Below are 19,961 nucleotides of genomic sequence, written 5' to 3' on the forward strand. Positions count from 1 at the left end.
CAGTTTGGTTTTTCTAAAGCCCTATCTTGACCTATCCCTATTGACTTTTCTTCTTTTCTCTGTATTTCTTTTCTCTGTAATGTTAACATCAAAATAAAACATCACAATGTTTCTGGAAAAAAAATAGAGTTCTTAAAAATGTCCTTTCAGCTTTGCAAACTGAAATGCATTTTGATCTGAGAAAGGCTTAAGAAATCCAATGGGTTTCGGAAGAGATTGACTCAAAAGAAAGAGAAAGCAAATCTTTGTCATAAGCAGAGCTGGCACTGAAAAGAAGGACCTCAGAAGTTAGAAAATGAGATCACACCTTGATTTGCCAGCAATACTTGTGAATAACTAAGTTTAAGGGAGGTATAATTCTTTTAACAAAATCAGAAGTTGTCCTGCAATGGCTACACATTTCTTTCCTTGGTCCCAGGAAGTCTGTTTCTCCACTTGACTATTATTTTTTTTAGTTCTACTGACAAAATTATAAGGCATTTGATTGCTATTATTTCAAAATTTATATTCCTCTAGAAAAACCTAGAAAAAGTGAATAAAATTACCTCTAAGCACATTTCATTTCAGACTTCAGAAAGAATTTTTTTTTTTTTTAAATTTAGGAAACAGTAAACCTTCTGGCTCACCTTCAAACCTCAAGGAGATGTGATTAGCACTATCTCAGCTCTGAGAAGTCAAATGAGGACGAACAAAAGGATAAACTCAGGAAATGAAAGAAATGCTAGTATTCTGCTCTCCACAAAATGCCCTAACGGAGCACTAATTGGTGTTTCTCTTGAAGACAGGAAAGGAAGAGAGATGGCTAATTCTGTGAACTTTTTTCCTGGCAGATTCATGACTTAATCCAACACTTGTCTCCTGCGAGGCCACTAGGGGTGAGGCACTGGGGGTATAGATAAGGTTTGAGCTGTTTGGGTAGGGTGGGGCAGAATGGGAGAAACAGTTCCAGAGATCCCTCCAAAGCTGGAAGAGTACATAGGAGGTCAGCTGCTGGAAGAAACCTCATAGCCAACTGAAGATTCAAATAGGTTTCTAAATCTACTCCAGTGATAACAGGGATGGTTATATGAACACTCCAGTGACACAGTATCACTTGCTATAATGATAGGGGTGCCATTTAAAAAAATTGTTTCTAACTTTACAGCCCAACTTTTAAAAACTATTATTTTAACTAATTTATTTTTTTTAACTGAGGTACCATTGGTTTACATCCTTCAGCATTTAAAAAATTTTTAAGGGAACCAAGAGAATGAGGAGACATGGAAGAGGAAAAGAAGGCAGGAGAGATATCAGACCCTCTCCTTCCCAGGCTCACATCAGGGTCTCTCCTTCCATGTCTGTTACAGGGCTGAAGAACTCCACAATCCACCCCAGCACCCACCCTGTTGATTGTCAAATGAAATCCTGTTTAAGTGCTCACTCCTTCATTGGGCAACTCAGGGGTCAGCTCTAAGTCAATGGGAGCCATTCCCTTCCTCTTTTTTCAGTCAATAAATATCAACGGAAGATCTGCTTACTGAAGACCTGTGCCTACTCCCCTGGGCACTATTCATTTTCTGTTCTCAGCACAGGTTGGAGAAGAGATAGGTAGTCCAATCACAGACATAGAGAAGTGAAGGTAGAGGGTTCCTAGGAAAAAATTCTTCACTCTTTACTCTTAAAAAGATACACCTCTTCTTCACCTGGATATTGTCCGCCATAATAGCAGCTTTCTCCAGCTCACTAGGGAGTGACGCACAGGGCAGGGTCAATATGCTGAGCATAGTAGAGTAGAAAGATGTCAAGAACTTGGTCTTCACACGTCACTGAGCTGCTGAATTAGCCAAGCCTGAATCACCCCACCTCAGAACTTCCTGTCATGTCAGAGAGGACACATTATCCTTGTTCTTTAAACTGTCCTGAAATGGGACCTCTAATCCTTACAGCTGAAAGCATCCTGACTGCTGGAGAAAGTCAAGGGCCTTCTTTGTTATTTAGACTATGTACAAAACAAATCCCAGGACCCATTCCTGTGGGAGCTGACCAATTCTACCCACATAGGCACAGCCAGCATATGTGAAATCACACTTAAGAAATAAAGGAACACAACAAAATCCAGACCTTTACTCAAACATGCAGGATCCTTTACTAGGTCAAGGGTAAATGCATCTGTGTTTCCCAAACAGAACAGTTCTGGGAATGCCATCCACTGCCGGCACTTCTCCAAAACTGCCTTTCAAGGAGAAGAGAAATTTTGGGCTCTGTTTCTCCCTCCCATTCATTTTCATTATTTAATTTGACACTATGTGCCAAGGGTGGGGAGAATGGAAATCAGATGACAAGACTGGAGCAAGAAGAGACATGTATATGCCTCTCAGGGCAGCAGCCACCAGCACTGAAGAAGCTCCTGGAAAGTTCAGAAGTCAGAATCCTGGCTCTGAAGGGGATGGCCTCATGGCTCAGCACCTTTCCCCTGTGGCCCTGACAGCTCCCCCATCCTCTCCACTGGCACCTCCCAAAGCTACCCCTAATTTTGAAACATTCAAAAATAACAATCTTTAATGTGGAAAACATACGGTTTTATTAATCTTATGCAAAGGGTGACTAACTGGATCTTTAAAAGACTAAAACAAGGCAGACATACTGTGTTTTTGCTATGTACACATTTTGTTAAGAGAATCCCTGAAAGTACTTGCTCCCCTGACAGTAATGTCTTATCCTTCTCACATAGGATATTAAGCTGCTGTTCTGCTATTCTGTATCTATCAGAAACCTTGCCTTGGGCATGTCTGCCTACAGATGAGTGTGTGTGTGCACATACAGCGGGTGGAGGAAAGGTAAGGCAGGATGCAAATAGAAAAAGGAGGAAGTGGGACAGTTCAGATCGTCTGCTCGATCTTGCTGGTCACAGATAGCATTTGGGCCATGAAGGAGCATGGGCACAAAACTATCACCCATCTGCAGGATCCAAAGCACACTGGGTACATGCTCTCAGGAAGAGAAAAGCCAGAGACAGAGGGAAAGAAAGAGAAGCAGAGAAAGATGGAACACACAGGAAGCCAGAGATCAAACACCTCACCATGGACCTAACAGGAGATGTGACCAATGCAATGCTGAGCAAAGGAAAACACCAGGGCCCTAACACTAGGGTGACATCAGGCAGCTGGGTGTCTCTCATGGGAACTGATGACCACAGGTTTCAGCCTTCTCGGCTGTCAACCCAGCAGGCTAAACTAGGTGAGCACAGGGGCCTCCCCTCTTTGCACGTATCACAAAATCCACACAGCCAATATAAGAAAAGCATACAACAAACTTAATCTTTATCTTCCCCGACTGAAAACAAAAGGACAGTCCTACCACGAGACCGAGCAAGTTAAGAAGACAGAGAAGATTGGAGGGCTTTACTAGGAGACAGGAAAAACCAGCAGAAATCACACAAAATGTTACATGCAGATTTAATTCCCCCAAGCTTCAAGACTATGGGGGAATTAAGGAATCCCCAAACCCAACTTCTGCTAAAGTTTCATTGAAGAGATGGCTATATTTTATAAGCACGTAATGTTTGGCTTCACAAGTTTCCAGATGGAGAGGAATTTTGCCTCAGGATGAATCTTCTGTTCTTTAAGTCGCCCACTCTATGAGATTCTGCTATAGCAGCCTGTACTGTACAGGACAGCAGGTTTTCTTATCTTGAAAGGCTTTCACCAAAAAAAAAAAAAATTAATCCAAAAACTAGAATTGGTTGGAGAATTAAATTCAGCTTCTAAATAAGTTAGTTATCTAGGGCAATTCATTCCCTGAAGGGTACAGTCATGGTTTTACTGGTAGTATTATTATGCTACCAGCAAAAATCATATCCTGCAAGGTAAGCAAAAATACAGACAGAAAAAGTCACTGCCACTATCTTGGGAAATGTGAAGGCGTTGCCACATGAGATATTGTGATTTATAATAAGAATAATATATTCAGTCTGCTCCCATCTCTGGCAAGAGACTCCTACAACTCAGAATTTCCTAAGAAAGGAGAGCCTAAAGGTGTTTTTTTTGTAATGTTAATGATGACTTGGGAAAGGAAGGAAGGACAGGGTTGGCAGCAGTGGAGTCAATCTTGAGATCAGAGGGTTGGAACTTTCAGTCCTGCTCATGGTGGAGTGGGCAAAAGATTCAGTTCAATTCCAATGACCAATGATTTAATCAGTCATGTACAAATCTAGGAAAAGCAAAAAGGACAGGGATTACAGTATTTCCACGTTGGTGGCTATGTAGAGGCACTGGGAAAGTGGTGCCTGGGGAGCACATGGAAGCCCCTGAGCCCTTCTCCTCATCTGGCTATGATTACCATACTTTATAATACACTGGTAATCTAGTTAGTTAACTGGCCCCCTGAGTTCTAGGAGCTATTCTATCAAATTCATCAAATGCAAGGAGGGGGTCATGGGAACCTCTGATTTATAGCCAGCCAGTCAGAAGTGAAGGTGACAACCTGGACTTGTGATTGTCATCTGAAGTGGAGAGCGGTTTTGTGGGCTTGAGCCCTTAGCCTGTAGAATCTGATGCTACCTCTGGGTAGATAGTGCCAGTACAGATTTGAATCATTAATTGGTTGAGAACTGCTTGTGGGGGAAAAACCTCGAACCACTCCTCTCTCCCACACTGGAATTGGTATTAGAATCCTATTACCCTGGTACATTTCCAGGTAGTGATCCTTAACATTCATTAGTGAGCTCTCTTACTATAGTGAATAGATGAGAGGTAAGGAAGAAATACATCTTAAAGCATATTTAAAACCTGAGTAGGGCCCGTGGAGCATAACTCACAAGAAAGACTAAAGACATCTCCAAAACAACCTAAGTGTAAAACAGAGCATACAAAAATTAAGCATTTAGAAATGGTTACAGAGAGAAGTAAAGAATATTCCAGAGAGAAGGTACTGAAGAGGAAGAAAAAAGAAAGCATCCTATAAGAGACAATTCAGAGCAAACATATGAATCTTAAGTAAGCAGAATATCAACCTCGCTTTTAAAATAGAGGTTTTGCCTCCCTCTATCATCATGATGGAGGTGGGGGTAAAATTCATAATTACCTTTTAACCTCATGAAAATTCATACCCCAAATTCATAATAAGCAAAGTTTACTACAATAAAAAAAATCACTCAGGACAACAAATTACATAAGTAATACTCCCTACAGAATCGACCCTATCTTTAGCAAAAAGGCGTTACTGAGCAGTAATTCAGTATTTTATGACTCAGCTGGTAATACAAAAATAGCTACGAGAAGAACAGCTGACATTCATTGAGGGCTTACAATTTGTCAGTCACTGTTCAGAGAACTTAACATGCATTAGTTTAGTTAACATTATGAAAGTACTCTAACCTGCTCTCAATTTTCTATTTATTAGAGAAACTGCAGCAATCATAAAAAGACGCTTTCAGATACATAAGGTGTAACAGGCTTGTCCCCAGGAAAAGTGGGGAGATCCCCCCTCCCTGCCCTGTAACAAAGGGTCTTCCCAGGGCCACAGAGCTAGGAACTGGCAGCATGGGTGGTCTGCCTCCACAGTCTGTGCTATAACACTGATTATTTTTGTATTGTATAACATAGATTATTCTTTTAACCTACCTTCTAGTTTTATCTTCTAGATAACACACATCTCAAAAATACCAAAAGGGTATACAGCACAGGAGAAATGTGATAAAGTATATCATCACTTACCATTTGGAAAAGCTAATACACTGATGATAAGAAAGAAGAAAATGACAGAGAGGATGCCCCTCCAGATGTTGTCTTCTGGGACAGAGTCATCCCTGAAAACAGAAAAATAACATTGAGCATTCATTTTCAGATCTAAACAGTCAACCTAGAAGGAATAAGAGTTTCATGTTCTAAAAACTGGAGGATTGCTATTTATTTATTTTGCTGAGCCAAGTCATTATATAGACTATGGGATATTCAGTATCATTTACTAAAATACCATCTATCTCATAATTAAGTACAGTTCTTACAAAAAAAGCAACTGGCAATCTGATGTACCAACTCATATTCTACTTAGACAGGATTTGAGAATCATTATTCTTTTTTTCAAAAGTACCCAGGGTTTCAAAAGTTAAGGTGTATTTAAGAGGAATGATTTCTAGTTTTAAGAGTAACTGAAGATCATCTTCATTATGATTATATAGACTGTGGTAAAGAAATGTTCGGGTTCAGAAAAGCAGCATAAGAGTATAAGGAAGAAGGGCATAATGCAGGAGATTATATAATTATACCTTAAGATGGGTAGCCGGCTCTCTAAGGGATGAATGATAAGAAAGTATTAGTAAAAACTGTTAAAAGCAAAATCACAGAAAAACAAAATACAAGATTTAAAATCAGAACAGAAGCAAAAGAATCAAATGAAAGGAGATGAGTTTCTTCCATCTTGAGTCTGGTCATTTCTAATTTATTACTCTCTCTCTTTCATAGCCCTAGCAACTGAAATAATTCCCTTTGTTAGTTTATGTTTTATCTGTCTTTCCCATAGCAAGCAAGCTTCTGAAGGCAGGGCATTAGTTGCTTCTATTCTCAATGCCAGGAATCTAATAGGTGCTCAATAGATATAGATTAGGGGGAAAATTTATTGTGTAAAATCAAGTATAACTTCCCAAGTGGAAATTTTCTTAACATTAACAGTGAAGAATCAAGAAGAGAAAAGAACAGAGATATAAAGGCTAAGATTTTTTTGAATTATTGATAATTACAGAGAAGCTTGGGAGATGGAAGTCCATCATTTCAGTTTAAAAAGATGCAGGATGAGTAGACAGAAATATGAGATGGAACAAAATGGAAAGAGATATTTTAGAAATAATGAGACTAGTACCAATAAATCATAAAAGTTATAAAAGAAATTGAGTTTATGTGGAAAAAAACTGCAGTGAAAGAGTTTCACATGACAAATATTAAATTAAGATTAAACATTACTAAAGGAAAAATAAGTGGTAAAATAAGTCTCAGAAGAAAACCAAGTTTGCCTAGGAAAAAAATTCTGGAGCATCAGAATACATGAAGACGTGTAGAATAAAACAATAATGAATTACCGCATTAAGGAATAGGTCCTGGGGTGTTGTTTTAAACACAGAAGGTAACTTAGATATCAATTTCTGTTCATGCTGTTAAATTTCTGCCCTCTGTTTAGTAATTTCCAGACTTATGACTGGATTGAATATAAGGTTCTGAAATAAGGGATCATATGGATAATAAATGTTTTAGATCATCATATGGTCAAATAGCACTATGTGGATAAATAATGTTAACTAGAAATTCACGGATCTGATTACAAAAACTTTAGAATAAAACTGACTTCCTCTTGTAGCAAAGCGAAATCTTGTTTTAATAGATGCTAACATTTTGGGCTTCCCTGGTGGCACAGCGGTTGAGCACTGGGCTGCAAAGCTGCCCACAGCCTCTGCAGCGCTAGTTCCATCCCTGGCCAGCAGGTGAGCGTCCCACATGGCACGCAGACCTCTCCTGCTGCCCGCTGCTCCCCTGAGCAGTGTATTTAGTCAGTCTGCCTGTTCTGTTCCCCGCTCTTTCTCTGGTGAATTGTCTTACCCTCCCGCGCTTCTCACCACCCCTGCCCCCCCAGTGCGTGTATAAATAAATAAACAAATAAATAAATAAATAAATCTTTTAAAAAAAATAGATGTTAACATTTTAACATCTGCCCAGAGGTTATGAATATGGCCCCAAAAATGCCAGCCTGATCATTATTAGGGTAGTTGTGATGCCTTTGGCTTAGGCAGGGAAACCTCTTCTCCGAGACCAGCTTTTAGAGAAGAATGGCTACACACAGGACGGTGGGGACAAATGTTCTTATTCCGACTAACATTATACTAGTGATATTGGTAAAGACAGTGACAGTACTAATTGTCCTGTTTAACAAGTACTTACAGTGTGCCAGACACTAAACAGGCAGTTTATAAACATTATCTCTATCACAACTCATTTGCAAAATGTATGTTGTCAACCACATGTTACAAATGAAGTCACAAAGGCTCAGAGGGTTATATAACTCGCCCTGCTTGGGTAGGTAAGAAGTTGCACAGTCAGCATTCAAATCCAGGTTTGCTAGAAGATGATGTTTTTTTCCCTATGCCAATGTACCTCATGGGAAAAATTACCTGTCCTCCAAAATCAAGCTAATGTTAAATGAACAGGAGTGTATAAAAGAGCTTGACAGGGCACACAATTTAAAAGTTACAAAAAAAAAAAAAAAAAAAAGGTCATAAATTTGCACAGCAAAGTAGTCAAAATCAAAGGAAAAGCAATAAACTTGGAAAAAGTATTTGGAACTCATGTCAAGACTAAAGGTTAATTTTCTAAATATATAACGCCCGCCCTCCCAAAATCGGTTAACAAAAAGGACAAGAAATGAACAAAGAAAAAGAGAAAAATGGGCACAGGATGTGAAGAGACAATTCACAAAGAAATCCAATGACTCCCATGCAAGCAAAAAGATGCTTAAGATGGTAAGAGAGGGAGAAGTTAAAATAACACCAAGAGAGCCTTTTTAGTCTACCTTATGACAAAGGTAAAAATTTAAAAAGTGAACTGGTGAGGATATAAAGAGGTAAACAGGCCCTTTCACACATGGTGACAGTACAAATTTAAACAACCTTAATGGATGGCATTTCAGGGAATATTAAGTTTACAAGTGTGTATACCTGAGAGTCAGCAATTCCACGTATGGGAATTTGTCCCATAGAAATACCCTCAATTATACAAAAATGACATGTGTACAAGATTGTTCACTATGGCATTACATGTATTAGCAAAAGGTTGGAAACAAGCTACAGTACACCAAGAGGGAGCGGACTGAGGAAGCAAATTCAGATGCCCCTCTCAAAAATGGGACACTAGGCAACCATGAAAAAATGAAGCTTTTATGAACTAACTGAAAAAGAATAATTTAAAAGATATCATGAAGTAAATAAAGCAAACTGACCAGTGGGTTTGTAGTAAGCAAAAAAACCAAAAAAAAAAAAAAACACACAAAACAAAAAAAATGTGTGTGTATAACGTGCAACTTGTATTTTAGCTGCACTGCCTATCTCTGGAAATCTACCCAAGAAAGAGTGACACCAGTTTTCTCCAAAGAAAAAAGAAACTTGGGAAGAAAGACTTTTCACCATAGGCTCTATGGGATAGCTTGGATTTCAAGTAATGTGGATATGTTCTTTGCAAAAAAAAATAACTAAAATTTTAACGAAATAAATGGCTATGGTAATAGTAAATCACTCCCTATTGAAAAGACCTGCAAGTCACACTGTTGGAAAATATACCTCACTATTAAATCTATAGTAACTTGAGATCAGTGATGACCTAGTTTCAGGAGAGAAATGAAGATGAATTAAACAATCTGAATAAAATAGCAATATTTCAGGTGGGCCTGAAATATTGGCAGTTTTATATTTGTCTAATTAGAAAAAAACGATCAAAGATGGACAGCGAGGTCATTAGATACAATGAAAAGACAAAGCACAGGAAGATCAACTTCTGTGATCAAAGATTGGAGTGTGGCCGGGTGAACTTAGGATATTTCAGTTTTATCAGACTAGTGGCCCCAGCTTCACAAACTGAATCCCTTGAGGGTGGAGAGGGTATACCCAAGGCACTAGAACAGTCCTTTATAAGAAATGGACCCACAAAGAACTACCTGCATGGCTGATGAGGCTACCCAGCTCCCTTCACCCCTACCTCCTCACAACCTGACCACACAAGGCCATTTTTAAGGCCTGGTATGAGTTCATTCTCTCTAAACATCCTATAATCCAGAGACTTAACCATACGCTGAGGTATACAGAAATTTTCCATAATTAATCATGAAAAACAATTTGGCTGCTAAAGCTACTAGACCACAGAAGTGATTCCAGAAACTCCAAATTAGGAAATAAGAATGAGCTATCTATATCTGTACCCACTTAGGAAGCTAGTTATTCTGCATGTTAGCTCTCTTAACCTTCAAAATACCTTCATGGGGTAAGTGATTATAATCTACATTTTACTGATGGAGCCTGGCTCCAAAGTCCAAGTTTTCTACTCTTTTTTTTTTTTAATTTATTTATGCATACAAGAAACTAAGGTACAGGTCAGAGGTGGGGGGCAGTGAGAGCATTCATCAGAGACAGAGTGGGGAGCAGAACAGGTGGATTGACTGAAATACACTGCTGAGGGAAGCAGCAGGTTAAATCAGGAGAGGTCTGCTGCACTATGTGTGTAGCTCCCTGGCAGGGGATTGAACTTGTGCTGCAGTGGCTGTGGATTGCTTCATTGTGCTGCATTTTAACCCCCCTTGCGCCACCAGAGAGGCCCCCAAATTTTCTACTCTTGAGGCATTTTGATGTAGAGACTAGGAGTTCAGGCTTGGGACCAGACTCCCTAGGCCAAAATTCTGACTTCAACACTTATCAGCCTGTGTGACCTTGAGCAGATTACTCAACCTCTCTGTGCCCTGGTTTCCTCCCCTGTACATGAAGGATAGTAGTTCCAACTCAAAGGGTACTTGTGGGGTAACATAACATAAGCAAGGTACAAAACAATGCCTGACATAGAGGAAGGATCAGTTTTATTAGTTCATAATGTTTAATGTTTTTCATTTATGTCCATGTGCATCTTCACTAGTTAACACCAGCCTGTTTTAGGTGCTGTGCTCTGGGCTGAGAAGACAGACACGCTTCTTATTCATGAATCACAATGACAGAGACAATGAGATCAAGTATCTCAGTATAGCTTTGGGCTGAGGAAAAGGTTTTTTTAATTTGCTAGAACATTTTCTGATTAACCTAACAAACCCAAAATATAAATAAATAAAGCAAAATAACTAGTTCTCTGTTTGCAGGGTTGTTGCCACCTCCTAAAGGCTTTGGAGGGGGCAATGTGGTTTCCACTTGTCAGGGAGTCATTACTTGCAGTCAGGGTTGCCTAGACCCTCATCTCAACTCTTCAGGGTCCCATGATTCTAACTCAACTAAGACATTTTGCTTTACAGCAACAAAAAATAAAAGGACTTTAAGTTTTCAGGTGTGATGTTATGACAACACCCTGACTTCTTTCCTAGGTTTACTGCAGCTCCCAATGACAAATGTCTCAATCTCTAGGGCTCTGAACTTTCCAAAGAACTTTCCCATCTGGCATTTTATTTAACTGCTGCAGTTTTGTGGAGGAGTATTATCTTTACTTGAAGGATGAGGAAAATAAAGCTCTTGCTTTATCTTATCCCAGTTACACACAAATAAAGGCAGAGTAGAAGTAGGTGCCAGGCCTTCTGGAATGCTGGCTCTGGTCAAAATATTACACAAATGGCTAAGTTCAGGGCAGCATAGTTCTTTCCTCTGTCTAAAGTTTAGAAGGAATTCCTGAAACTACTGGGGGGGGGGGTGCTCTGATCATATACAGTGAAAATACCAAATGGACAGATTACTGTACAATTGTAATCTAAACTCCAAAGGGCACAGCTCCCATCTCATTCCTCCCAGGTACCTCTGGTGCCCCACCTGATAGCTGGCACATAGCAGGCTTTCAATATAGCGGGGTGCCAACCCCAGAGGTTCTAATAACGTGAGGGTCAATGGTAGCCTAAGTCCACAGGATTCTGACAGTGTCTTCCCTGCCCCCATGTTGAGTGACCAACACGCATTCAAAATTCCTTTCTTTCTGTTGAACAGTTTCAATCAGTATAGGAACCTCCCAGAGAAGGCAGAATGTCCTAAAAAGTAGGAAAAGTGTAAATAAAGTCCTGAGTTTAAAAAAAAAATGCTTACACTCAGAAAAAGCTTTGGACTCAAATTCTGAGTTTAATGTCTGACTATAGGCACTGGGTGAAAAGATTTGGGGAAACTGAAGCAAACTCCGTTCACTTACACTCAATCTTTAAGACAAGGCGTTTCGATGGGGCCAGGCAGATAATAAGTACAGCTTTGATCATGAAGCCTAAGCTGAATGCCCCTCTCCCCCTCCCATCTTCTCCTTCACTTCTTTTTCATGAGTCCTTAAAACTGAGATGTGTAAGTAGGGTCATGTTTATGAGGCTGGTCACTATTTAAGGATCCTTTCTCCGAGGAAAGGGACCCAGGTTTCAAGGTAGACCGATGTGACCTAGCTTTGTTTTATTTCACAGACTACATTCATGCCATTTTATAGAAAGTTAGGAGACAGCTGAGATACAGCTAAAATAGCAACTATAGAAAAGTGATATTTTTATAAGATCCTATCGGAATGATTTCTTGTATCAATTCATGCAATATATATTGGTGTATATCCTGGGATGATTAAAATATCTGGCCTCAAGACATTGATATAGAAACAATTATCAGTATATGATACGTGTTGTAATAAAGGATATGGTAGTATATAAACATTTCTTCCTCTGGGCTTCCTGGAACAATCAAGAAAGGGATTATGGAAGGGGACCATCCAGGTGGGCTGTGAAGGTGCCATGGGTTCCTGGGTAGCCAGGAGGCACCAAGTAGGAGATGCTCTCAAGTCACAGTGAGCTGGCAGCCTGGCACTGTGTGTGGGGCTGATGAGCCGTCTGGACCTGCTTGGGTGAGGGGGGTTGGTGAGAGGAAGACTGAGTGGAGGAGGAGGGTTAAGCCTGGAGAAGCAGCCTTCTCTGTAATGAAAGATCTTGGAATCCAGCTAGCACCTTCCTAGAGTTGATGAGGACACAGTGACAGATGACAAGCTGGGGACACGGGATCATATTTTGTCTTTAAAAGGTCATAGGGGCAACAGCACGGAAGATAAACTCCAGGGAGATGGGGTTAAGACCTGGAAGCCAAGGGGCTGGGGGTTTGCTGAGCTAAGCCCTAATATGGGAAGAGGAGAACAGTTCTGAAAGCTATAAAGGTACAATTAGACCTGGGAGATAAACTAGATGAACTCTAGGATGGAGGGAACCTGAGCTGGTTGGAATACAAACTGCTGAATTATTGAACTGAATTAAACAGGCTGCTAGAGCAAGGGCTCAGGAAACAGTCCCAGAAGGCTTCTGGATGCATTGAGACTGATTACCTGTTAACTTCCCTACAGAAATCTGGGTTATAGGGATTATATCACAAGATAAACTATATGATAAAGCATCATCTAAACCAAATAAATATTGGAGCCACACAGGTGCCTATTTACTACAGAAGACCCCAAAGAAATATATGACACATTTTCCCCTTCAAAAAGTTTATAATCTCTACTAGGGACCTAAGATGCCAGAAATAAGTTTTTAAAAAGATGCTTTTCAAATCTAATAAACAATGATATTAACTAAGAAGTGGAGGAAAATTAAGGTCCCTATTAATTAGACATCTGTAGAGGAGCTGCCTAACATAGGGCTCTTTGTCCCCCTCCAGGGACGAACTGACCCCAGTATGCAGCTGCCATGGAAGATCACTTAAATATTGTTGGTGTCAGGGAACAAGGACATCCAGGCCTCTTCTGATTGGAAGAAACAGAACATGATGTACATAAAGGAAACAGGACTGAGACAACTGAATCAGCAGAATCAGGAGACATTTTCTAATAGGAATTGATAGGGTCCAAAGGGAAAGGACAGGAAGGCTGGCAGGTATCCAGGAGGAAAGTGCCACAGAAGCTTGGAACTAGGGCTCAGTGATACGATGAAGATCGGGAGCTCCAAAGCCACAATGGGAAATGAAGTAAAAATAATTATTAATAAATAAAAATAAGGAAATCAAGAGTGTCCATTTGTCTACTCTCATCTGCCTCCTTAGTCCTGTAACAAGGAGGAGCCGAGCACAGAAAAGTTGATGATGACTTAGGTACAAGTTGCAGGAGGCAATGTGCTATTATCAAAGTAATGATTTTTGTTGGACAAGTGCTAGTGGCGAGGCTAGGTCCGCTGTAAGGCTGCCAGGTGCCTCTGAAGGAGAGAGTAAGCTGCTAAGGATATAATTTAGTAGATTCTGGGGCTCACAAATCTAAAGTTTGAGTTTTTGAAACCAAGGCCATTTAATAATTTCCAAATTTATCAACCTCTGAATGTAAATATGAGGTAACTTTAGCAATGATAATAGCCTGAGCTTAAGACAAAGATTCTCCATGGCCCACTTTGACTGAACAAACTTGTAAGATATATGCCACAGCATTTAATTTATAAAAATTCTTATTCTAAAATGTGGCAAATAAGCTTTCTCAAATCTTAGGCAGAAAGACTCAGGAGCATCTGGTTTTATTTTTAATGACAATGATAGCAATAGGAGATTTAAACACTATGAGTTAACTGTGAGTTGGTCTAGTTGTTATTTAACAAAGAACTACTTGACTAATCCACACTGTTCGCAGACTTCTGTGAGAGGTACCTAATCCTTCACAATCCTAAATTCTTGCTGTGTTTCTGCAGCATGTGAGGTGACCCAGGCAGCTTCTCACATGCTGGCACTACAACTCCATGAAACTATTATGAAACTATTGTATCTCCTGTTCTTTAGAAAACATACTTTAAGACATATTTTAAGTTTCACTGAAAGAATTGTACTGACCATTGATTGAATTAAAATCATTCTGTAAAAAAAAAAAAAGGCTGAAGATAATATTACAAAATAGCACAGAAATAATCTTCATTATTTCATTTTTATTATTTTCAATTCTTATGGAAGAAAATAGAGCTATCACTATAATGTCCCATTATAAAGGGTCACGAATTATTGTAAAAAATGAGAAAGATATAGTAATAATGGTATTAATGGTGCTTATGATTGTATATAAGATGAAATTTATTATTAGTTCTTTATTGTATCATTTATCAGTGAAATTAGTGGAATAATAACATTTTTGGAAAAAGCCAAAGCTTCAGATTATACTTTTTTAATTACTTTTGGCAAGCTGTTAAAATTCCTATTTCTTTTTTATACTTTCACCGCTGATATTTATTGACTGTTATTTCAGATTAGACTGTAAAAGGGAAATTCCAGAAGAATGTGACTTTCAGTATTTCAAAAGAGGAAGAGCGGTCTATTCTGAAAGGGCCTAGAATAATGTTAAAGATAAAAGGGTGAAACAAACTGCTCACTCCTGCTTCTCATTATTTAAAATAAAATACCATACTTTTCCTGTTTCAGAAAGAACTCTTTCACTAATTCCATCATTGCCAACCCATATGTGAGATGCAGTTAAACTGAAGTTAATATGAAACAAACTTGTTATCCAAGCAAAGCAATGTCCATTTTTTGATGCGCTTATCCTTTTTCTCAATTAGAATAGATTACATCCTCATTCAATCACAAATATAATTTAGAAGGCATTAGCATACAATGAGATGATGTAGTAATAACAAAAGCTAATATTCATGGAGCGCTATTTGTCATGTGCTGAGTTAAACACAGATTATCTTAAAAAAAAGAATCAAACCCTCATGACAATCCTTTGAAGTATTATTAGATATTTTCATTTTACATACAGATATAGAAACTGAGGCTTAGCCAAATTAAATTGGTACATAGTCATTCCTGGTAAAATCAGATGAGATGATGAAGTATTAAAGGGTAACCGTAATTAAGGACAAGACAAATTTGTCTCCAAAACCAGAAACAGGTTTCAGACAGATATCGTGGAAAGGTCTGCTCTATCCTATCCCCACTACATGGCATTAGCAGAAGACAATAATGGTAGCTATATCCCTCAACTATTAAAGGTAGTTGTTACATAAGCTTTATACTTAGGTAGATTGATGCAAATAGATAAACACAAATAAGAACCAAGAGTCAAATGGATTATGGAGGTAAGGAACAAGTGTGATGTGAGACATACTATTAGTTTGATGACAATCTGGGAAACTGCAGTGATTCCCAAGGGAGGCACCACTGGTACTTGTGCATGTGCTCAGCATGCATGTGTGTAGGGCAAAATTCTTTCTTTGTTGTTCCATGGTATCTTAAGACATTTCGCATCCGTAACCCCCACTTCTGATACTACATATCAGAAGTTCACCCATTGTTTGTGACCACCAAACATACCCCTGCACAATTTTTGCTGACCTGGACTAAGAGCCAATGGATAAAAATACTGGGAGAGATGTAACTGACATTAAAGTGTGCATTAGGTACCAGGCAGGTATTCTGCCAGGTGCCTTCACACATATGTGTCATACACAGTAAAAATGTGGGGAAAACACCATTTAATCTTCAAAACCCCATAAGTGAGTACATGTTTTATCTCCATTTTGCAGATGTGGATCCTGGGGTTCAAAGTAAGGAAAGGTTAAGTAAATTAACCAAGAACACACAGTTGGTTTTGAAAGCAACAGTCTGATTCTAAAACTCCACTTCTCTGGGTTGGCCTTTCAAGTCATAAAGATAAGCATGTCTTTCCATTCTTCAAAGAGGTTCACTCAGAAAACAAATCTTTATAAGCAGGAACATCATGTGTGTATAGTTATAAGCCAGAGTAGGATTAGTTTCCTGGGTTGGGTTTGGGTCACAGGTATGGTGAGGTAGTTACAGATGTGACTGTTAAGAGTTGGGCTGCTCCGTTCCTATGCACAGGTATATATACATTGGAATTGCTTTGATCAGCGTGTGTGTGTTTCTTTCAATGGGATAAGAGATTTTTGTTACATTGTGTGAAGTCTACATGTTTTATTTAATACTTCCAGGGCTTTTACTATTCAACAGTCATGCTCCAATTGCTTGAGAATTTCTCATTTCAGCATGTATGTGGGGTGGGGAATGGGGCAGAGTGTGCACTATATGATGTGTGGTGGGCAGGCGTCTGAATATTATCTGTGCTGGAAGGACACAGGTCTGCTGTGAGGTGTGGTTAGAGCCATTTGTGTTGTGGTAGAGCTGGTGATGTTTGTGGCTGGGGGATGGGTTATGCTAGATGCATTTGGGAGGTGCTGCAAAAGTCTGTGGGCGCACCTCACATGTGGGGAGGTCGGTGTTGAATGCTGGATGTGTTCCTAGGTTGTGTCCTAGGCCTGTGTACGGTGCCCGAAGAGCTGTGGACTGAGGTGTTCTCAGTGTGTAGTGCTATGTGCTGAGAATGGTGCATAGGAGATGATTCATGCGGTGTGCTGGGTAGGAAGGGGGAATGGAGGGCAGGGGGCCCGCGTCGTGATGTGATGTGTGTGTGCAGCGAAGCCCAGATCGGGGAGGTAGGAGATAGGGGAAGGGCAGATCTCGCCAGACCAGTGAGGGTTCCTGATATGATAGCCCGAGGCGTCGAATGGGAAAGAGATACAGGGAGTGGGAGGTCGGTGGGGGAGATCGCCGGCAGAGGAGCTGTAGGGGAGGAAGCTGGAAGTGCTATGAGACATCGGACCGGTGGAGGAGCTGCGTGGGCGCCGAGTCTGCATGTGTGTCTGTGTCTGTGTGTATGTACCAGCCTCTTCCTCACCCCAGAACCACCCCGGGCCATGTTCCCAGCCACCGCCGCCTCCCGCCCACCCCTTCCCTCCGCCCAAGGGCGCGCCCCCCCCCACCCCCCGCGCAGCCGGGACCCCTCACCTGGTGAAGGCGAAGTACATGAGGCTGACGATGGTGAAACTGAGCAGGGTGATGGTGTGCGGCCGGTAGAAGAAGTCGATGGTGATGTCCTCCACTTGCTGCTCGTTGATCATCCGGAAATGCATCTTGTAGTTCACATCATCCTTGCTCAGGGTCCGGCTCCCCACGCAGGATGCCATGGCCCGCCTCCCCGTCCTGCGGCGGCGGCGGCCCCGGCCCGCGAAGGCTGGGACCCCGGGGATGACGAGCCGCTGCGGGCGGGCGGGCGGCCGGGCCGGGTCTGGCGCGGAGCACGGGCTGGCCGGCGAGGGCAGGGCGGGCGCGGGAGGGCGGGGTCGCGGCGCGGCCCACGGGGCTCGGGGGGGGGGGCGCCGCTGCCCGCGCGCGAGCGGGCGTTCTGGAAGCGGCGTGGCCGCGGGCTCGCGCCGCCTTCGCGCGCGCGGCGGGGAGGGTGTGCGCGCGGCGGCGCGCGGGCGAGGGAACGCCGCGGCCCCCGGCCCGCCCTGCCGCCGCCCCCGCCCGCCGCCCCCCCCGCGCGGGCGCGCGGATGGTCTCGCCCACTCCCGCCGCGGCCCACGTGGGCGGGGAGCGCGCCGCGGCGCCGGGCGGCGGGCAGAGCGGCGGGCGTGCGGCGCGGCCGGACCCTACAGCGCGCCGGGCCGGGCCGGGGGCCGCCGCGGAAGAGCCCCGAGGCGCGCGCCTCGCCGCAGGTAAAGCGAGGGCCGCCGGGCGAGGGCCGCGCCCCGGGCTGGGCTCCAGGCCCGACCCGCCGCGCGCAGGCCGCGCTCCGGCGCCGCAGCCTGTAGGGCTGGGCCGCCCCACCCGAGGAGGCCGGCTGGTTCCCCCCAACCCCGGGGGCGCTAGTGCCGCCGGGCCGGGGCGCGCGCGGCCTGGGCACGGCTCGGAGGCGCAGCCCGGCGGGCGCTTCCTGCGGAAGTTCGGCGCGGGGAGCGAGCGCGGGCTGGGGAGAAAGGCCTGGGAGGACGGCCCCGGGCCCCTGGGCGCCGCGCCAGCCTCCCCACTGCCTGTCCAGGCCCTGGTTTCCTTTTTATTAGCTCTGCAGAGGTAGGGGCGCGTCTTGCTGATGGAGACGTGTTGGAAGACTGTTCGCTGCACGCCTGCAGATGCCCTGCCCTTACGGCCCCTGATGACTGTTTAGGCAGCTAAGGTCATCTTGGCGGCCACTGGTTTATTAATTTACAGCCAGAGGAGTTGATCGAGGCTCGAGGCCCGCGAAGGTGGAGGTGGGGAGTGGGCGTCACTGGGAGGAGGGCGATCAGACACCAGACCCAGGCCTGCGCTCGTGAACGAACAATCACCGAGGAGGTGTGGAGAGCAAAGGGAGGATGATGTAGAGACGAGAGCGCGCTGGTACAGAAACACAGCATGAGCAATGGTAACGGTGCGCATGAATGTCTTAACGACGATGGATAGAGTTCTAAAGTATTAATTTGAGCCAGGGAAGGCTTCAGAGTGAACTTGGGATTTCAAGAGTTTGTTCTGGAATAGGATGAAGTGCTTAGGCAGACGTAGAAGTCAGAACATTTTAGAGCTGACAGGGAAAGACTTTAAGAAGCACCTTATCTTAGGTGCAATCTTTTAAATATATATATAATTTTAAAAATAAAATAAAATATATGTTTAAAATGTATAATTATGTATGTATGTATAAAATTTAAAGAGTGGTTGTTGAACCCCCAGCATGGGCTAGCCATTGTGCCTGATCACCACATGGAACTTAGTTTTGTCAAGGTGGCATCACTGAGGTCTTCTGTCTTCCAAGTTAGTGTCCTTAGGAATTTGCTGTGCTGAGAATGAGTGCTGTAGGTTTGAGGGATAACTTGACAGATTTGGGCTCATTACCAACTCCACAAGGCTGTGATTAAATTCCTTTCTAAAACCGTTCTGGGATGACAGTGAGACTTTCCCTTTCAAGAGTCGTCTCTGAACTAGAGATGTCCAAGAGGAGGTTGGAGCCTCAAGTATTTGGTCTAATTCAGAGTATAAAACAAGCAGAATACCACTATACAGAAAATTAAGCAAAAAGTTAAAGGCAACAATTAGGCAGAATTCATCCATTTTTGGTTGTGTAATCAATAAGTGACTAACATTGTATTTCCCATGTTAGATTTCATGTTGTATTTTATGTGGACTATTATTTTATGTAAAACTAGATGCATCAAATTTACTTGGCTAACAACAAATACCACTAAGTTGGATAAGTATAAAAATCCTTTCTATTCCTAGAGTGTAGCAACAGCCTTTCCTGATAAACTTTAGAAATTGTTTTTTCAGACAAAATATACATATACTCATTGGTGGTTGCTTATTTCTGTCATTTCATTTTGCTTGTGAGTTTTGCCCTTTTCTCTTGGAAGGCTTTCTCCCTCTTTTTTCCTACAGTGAGACAGATTTTAACAAAACTGGTTTTGTTCAATTCCCTTTTGAGGGATAGTTTTATCTGGGAAATAATCAGTTGTTTAGCCTTGAG

General features: G+C 42.2%; 1 protein-coding gene across 1 annotated transcript in view; it reads right to left on the reverse strand.

The window, feature by feature from the left end:
- Positions 1 to 17,754, reverse strand: part of PTDSS1 (phosphatidylserine synthase 1) — a gene marked incomplete at its 3' end in the record, with an annotated part of 53,007 nt that extends 35,253 nt beyond the window's left edge. Inside the window, exons 1-2 of the mRNA XM_084229292.1 lie at positions 17,471 to 17,754; positions 5,694 to 5,785 (exon numbers count right to left, since the gene is read on the reverse strand). Of these exons, the coding sequence (XP_084085418.1) occupies positions 5,694 to 5,785; positions 17,471 to 17,649 (271 nt within the window). The 5' untranslated portion in view covers positions 17,650 to 17,754. The remainder of the gene's footprint in view (positions 1 to 5,693; positions 5,786 to 17,470) is intronic.
- Between the last annotated feature and the right edge of the window lie 2,207 nt (positions 17,755 to 19,961).

This window comes from Talpa europaea (genome assembly GCF_964194135.1).
Source record: "Talpa europaea genome assembly, chromosome: 3".
Classification (NCBI taxonomy): domain Eukaryota; kingdom Metazoa; phylum Chordata; class Mammalia; order Eulipotyphla; family Talpidae; genus Talpa; species Talpa europaea.